This window comes from Arachis stenosperma, chromosome 1, assembly GCF_014773155.1.
Source record: "Arachis stenosperma cultivar V10309 chromosome 1, arast.V10309.gnm1.PFL2, whole genome shotgun sequence".
Taxonomy (NCBI): domain Eukaryota; kingdom Viridiplantae; phylum Streptophyta; class Magnoliopsida; order Fabales; family Fabaceae; genus Arachis; species Arachis stenosperma.
This window is the reverse complement of record NC_080377.1, coordinates 133206380-133211994: the sequence shown is the minus strand read 5'-3', so window position 1 is coordinate 133211994 and position 5615 is coordinate 133206380. Positions and strand designations below refer to the sequence as shown.

General features: G+C 27.8%; 1 protein-coding gene across 1 annotated transcript; it reads left to right on the top strand.

Annotated features, from left to right (window-relative positions):
• The first annotated feature begins 1225 nt into the window (after window positions 1–1225).
• LOC130935224 (ethylene-responsive transcription factor ERF017-like) lies at window positions 1226–4212 on the top strand. Its single transcript, XM_057864852.1, has 3 exons — window positions 1226–1390; window positions 3439–3881; window positions 3954–4212. The coding sequence occupies exons 1-3, from the start codon at window positions 1226–1228 to the stop codon at window positions 4210–4212; spliced, it is 867 nt and encodes a 288-aa protein (XP_057720835.1).
• The last annotated feature ends 1403 nt before the right edge of the window (window positions 4213–5615 follow it).

Here is a 5615-nt window from a genome sequence, read left to right as displayed (position 1 = left end):
TGATATAATACAGATAAATTAGGGTGAAAAATTCCAAATCTTTTGGACTATAAGATGGATATGGAAGATTTAGGAGTTTAGGAAATTATCTTTTTATTATGTCAAATTTTTATTTAATATATGGTATTCTTGTTTATGATGTATATTAACATATTTATGTCTTGTGTTATTTTAACAGAGGACATAGAGTTGTTTGTTAGAAGTTGTACTTTAACAAAGGAATAATATTTAATGTTAAAAATTTTATATTATTGCTTTTTTTAGATTAAAAACTGTATTTTAAGACTTTGTTTTATGAACTACGACTATGTTGTGTTATTTTATATTTTTAGACTTTTAATCTTAGATAATACTAATATTTTGTAATTTTTTAAAATTTTTTATTAAAATTTTAATATAAATTATCAATACAGGGAGATGGGAGAATGAGGCCCCACTAAGAATGGAAATGAAAAAATATTTCTCCATGAAAAAAATTGACTACGGAGAGCAGAGTGACATCCCACCCTCGGCCCACCCTGCCCTATTGTCATTCCTATCTTGGTGGCTGCAAACATTTTCATCAATATAATAAAAATAAGGGATAAGTGCTGCTTTAATTTCTAAGGTTTAAGGTCAAAATCAAAATCATTCATAACCTTATTTTTTATTTAAAATCGTTTTCAACATTTCATTTGATATTAAAATTGTCCTTTTAGACATATTAACTTTTTAAATGATAAAAATATCCCATTTCTCTTGCTTTTCACCACCATCATCTACTCTTCGCATTACCATTACCACCATCACGCACTAAACACCAGATTCTCTCTTCTCACCACCACCACCCTACCCACTACTACCCTATAATCATCTGTTCATGAATCTAACAAGAAAATCCAACCCTCAACAACAACCTCAAATAAATCAAAACTAAAATAACAATTCAACAACACCACTCCAACAAACCAAAAAAATAATCATCATCAAAACAAATATTAATGAGAAAATTAGACATTAACAAGAACAACAAACATCTTATTCTTAGTTTTCTCCAATTTTCTACCAAAACGAAAGAACCAAGAAAAGCAACAACAGTCTAGAAACAAGAACAAGAACACCACCACCCATATTCTACGAGATTCTCTGTTAGCTCAGCCGTAGGATTTGTGATGAATTCAGGAATTAGGAATTGTGATGAACAAGAATTAGGAATTTGAATATTCACTTGCCTGTGATGGCAGTAATGGTGGAATTGCGTAATGGTAGTGACAATGAATCTAGACAGCAGAAGGCAGAGAGGGAAGAAAAAGGGAGGCGGGGTAATGATGCTGAAAACGCGAGAAACATTACCACCACCACCTTCCCGACGATGACGAGAAACATAAGGCGAAGGCGAGGGCTAAGTGCGGTAGGGCGAGGGAGAGTCACGGTGTTGTAAGGGCAAGGGTGAGGCTTCTCTCTCTTTCTCTCTTCCTCCCTCTCTCTCTCTCTAAAAGGTGTGAGTGAGAAGAAGAAGCCTTGCTTCTCTCTCGTTAAGTCTCTACTTTTCTCTTTTCTAAAAGTGTCGGTGAGAAGAAGAATACGAGATTGTGATAAAGATGATGATACTGAGTGTATAAATGTCCGAAGGACGATTTTAAAATCAAAATAGACGTTAAGGATAAATTTAAATACAAAAAATATATTAGGAACGAATTTAATTTTTAGGTTAAATTTTAGAGATCAAAATAATACTTATCCATAAAAATAAAACTAGATTTCTAATATATGATTATATAAATTAGGTTATTAAAATGTGATGTGTCAAAACTTAAACCATACTAAATGCAACGCAATGCATTAAGAATCGAAAAGAAGCTACACTATTCATGTCGCTTTCTTTTAAAAAAGTTGTCACACCCTATTGCAAAGAGTTTCCGCTTTTTTATTTCAAATGCGTTATAATTTATTATTATTACCACTTAATGCCAAAATTAATTATTTTCTTTAAGATTAAAAAAATTTTCTTTCTAAATATTGGCTTAAAAATATATCTAAATATTTTTATTTAAAATTTTATTATTTCCAAATATTATTATTATTCAAATAAGATGGTATTCTATTAATTTTAATATTATTTATTTAATTAATATTTTTTCATGAATGAAACACTAGGTGTCATATTTTTTTATTAATTTTTATCTATGAAGCACGGACACTTCGTTGAGTGCCGTATCCGCATGTTAAATATATTTTGAATATGACACTTATCGACATTCATTCAACACGCGTGTCTGCTGTGTTCAACCGTGTCTTAATAAAAAATAAAAAAAAATTTTAAATATATTTAGACACACGTAAATACCAAAATAGTAAATATTATTTTTTATTAAAACAAAAATTATCTTAAATATTTTATATAATTAAAATAAGATATTAAAAATAATAAAAAATTAATTAATATTTTAATATCAAAATATCAGTACGATATTTTTAAAAAATACTTTATATTTTATATACATGCATGTCCTTGTGTTATTTAAGATTTTAAAATTTGTATGTCGATACGTTCTATTCGGGTTGTATCTCATATCTATATCAATATCTATAAATCATAGATTTTTATGAATTAGAGCGTTACATACCTTTTATTGCTTTCTTTGTACTTTTTTATGATGCATATCCCAATCATCATATTATTGTAATACTTCTTAAAGTTTGTGATTTCTGTAATTAATTTTTTAATTTTCTCTTTATCTACGTTACTAAACCTCTAAAAATTGTCCCAAAATTATATATGTTGATAAATAAAATAAATAAAAAAAATTATATATACATATACATGTGTGTGGGGATCTAAAAGATTAAAATCACAGCAACAATAATACTACTCTTCTTTCTAATAAAAAAAATTACTATTCTTCTCAATTCTCATACATTATTCATCACTATATAAATAGAATCATTCTAGTATACTAGTGTATGATTATATTATATATGATGACTATTATAATTATAGTATTTTAAAAAATATGGTTAAAATTAAAATAATGTTTTTTTATTATTAAATAACATTTTTTAAAAGGTGTTACTTAAAAAAATATTATTAAAATATAAAAAAATATTAATTTAATTTTAACCCTACTTGCATCATTATTATAGTCACCATAGAATCATACTAAAATTCAGCGTATAAATAAACAGACATAACATAAAAAGACAGTGCCGGTACCTTGAGTTTGTTGAAGGTAGGGTAAAGACATCACCATCGTAAATAACTTATTCTCTGGTTTGTTTGTTACAATTCCTCTCTATCACTAAGCTTTCACTTTTTATATACATACGTGAAAATAATATCTATCTAAATATAAACATATGATATAATAAGAAATTTATTATTATTCATTCATTCATTCGATTCTTGTCTCTTCATTTTTCTAAGTCAATTTCAATTCATATGTTATAATAATATGACAGAGACACATGGAGAAGCCACCGGAGAATCAGTCCAGTCACTTGAAAAATAACTCCTCCACCACCGCCAACCACAACAAGCAAGAAGGAGTGAATAACAATGGCAACCGAACAAAGTACCGTGGCGTGAGGCAGAGGCAGTCAGGCCGTTACACGGCGGAGATAAGAGACCCTCAGTCCAAGAAGCAGCGGTGGCTGGGCACCTACACCACACCGGAGGAAGCTGCTCGTGCCTACGATGCCGCCGCCCGAGCCCTTCGCGGCCATAAGGCCTGGACCAATTTCCTTGATTACCCTACTAATAACAACAACGACCTCGAAAACCCTAACCCTTTTTTGTCTTTTTCTTCCTCCTCCAACATACTTCTTCTTCGGTTTCTTCTGGACTTCATCAACTCCTCCTCCAACCCCTCTCTGGTCTTTTCCGCTCAGCAACTCTACGATCAGTTGTTGCTGAACAGAATAAGCAGCAGCAGCAGCAACAACAATAATAATAATAATAATAATAATAACTGCAGATTAACAGAGACAGTGTTCTCTCACGAGATGATAAGGAACGGTAATTATAATAACTCGGGTGTCCTTTTTGGTCATTTTCCCATGCAAACTGATTTTGATGGTGACTTTAATAATAATAACTTTAGTAGTACTAATGTGGTTGACAATGGTCATTTGATGGAAGAAGGAAGTGTGTTTCAGTTCCCTGAGATTCATAATCATCATCCTCATGATGAGGAGGATCTTCTTGCGGCATTCTGGATCGATGAACACTACTAATTCATCCGTACGTACGTAGCAATAATAGTGTTGATGCGTTCAAATAAAACTAATCTTTTTTAATTTGCTTTAATTTGGTTCCCATTGTTCTCTCTACTCTCTGTATTATTTTTACCTTTTGGATTCAAGGTTAGCCAGTATGTATCATTAATTAGTAGAGTATACGTAGCCACAAGTTTGTATGTTACATTCATGCATGTAATATATGCTGTGATACTTTAATTTCTCTGTATGTAGTATGTATGTATGCCACTAAGCACATCTAGCTAACTTATGAAATTAATGTTTGGTGATTATATTTTGAGTGCTAGCTGTCGTTACGTTTATTAGTCTGAACCCTAAATTTCGCCATTCAGTATAGGTTTAACTTTTTGCTTTGTTTTGTTTCGGTTATCAGTTTTGTCATTAGTTGAAGTTTAATTAGTTTTCTTTATAAAAAAAAATTAAAAATATTATATATATGTATACTAAAATCGCCATTAGTCATTAGTATAATAAAATAATTTTTATTAATTTGTACCTTTAAAATACATAATAAGAATAAATATATTATAAAAAATATTTTATAAAAATGATTATAAAAATTAATTTTTTTATACTTTTAATATATTTAATACATTAAAAATATTTTAAAAATTTTATTATTATATTTTTAAAATGTGCATATAGAGCATAAATTAATTAAATTCTAATAAAATTAAGACTATTGTCTTGTATCTAGTGTCAAATATTCTCTCTCATCTTTTATCTTTCTTATTTAATAATTCCTTCTCCAACTATTATTAATGAGACTGGTAGGATAAATGTGAGACATTAATTAATTACTTACCGTCCGTTTATACAGTTATCTTATTCATCTCAGGTGCAGTCGTTTTTATTCTTCTTCTATATATGTTTTTAGAATTATTAGATAACAATATTTTCTGTTTTCAATATTTGGAATCGATCTATAATAATAATAATAATAATAATAATAATAATAATAATAATAATAATAATAATAATAATAATAATAATAGAGCATCTAAACTATATATATAACTTTGATATATTAATAGTGTAAAGAATTTTTATAATTATTTAATTAAATTTATATATTTAAATAATTTTTAAGTAATAAATTTTAAAATTAATAACTTTACTAATATGGATATCGTATAATTAGTTGTTTGTATAAAATTATTTTACACACTAATATATGAATATAAAATTATATATGTAATATAACCCAATCAAATGATCAATATAATACATAATTCATATGTAAGTTTTATTTTTGAATATATTTCAATTATATAATATATCTTAATTATTTTATATCCACCTTTCACATTTTTAAATAACAATATGCAATTGATCCCATTTAAATATTTTGAATTTTTTTATTTTCTTTCATAATATTT

Bases quoted from the DNA above. Each gene is read 5' to 3' on its own strand.
- LOC130935224 (XM_057864852.1), top strand. From the start codon at position 1,226: ATGGTGGAATTGCGTAATGGTAGTGACAATGAATCTAGACAGCAGAAG. The intron at 1,391-3,438 runs GTAGGGCGAGGG...ATAATATGACAG, and splicing joins GAAGGCGAGGGCTAAGTGCG to AGACACATGGAGAAGCCACC. The intron at 3,882-3,953 runs GTTGTTGCTGAA...TAATAACTGCAG, and splicing joins GCTCAGCAACTCTACGATCA to ATTAACAGAGACAGTGTTCT.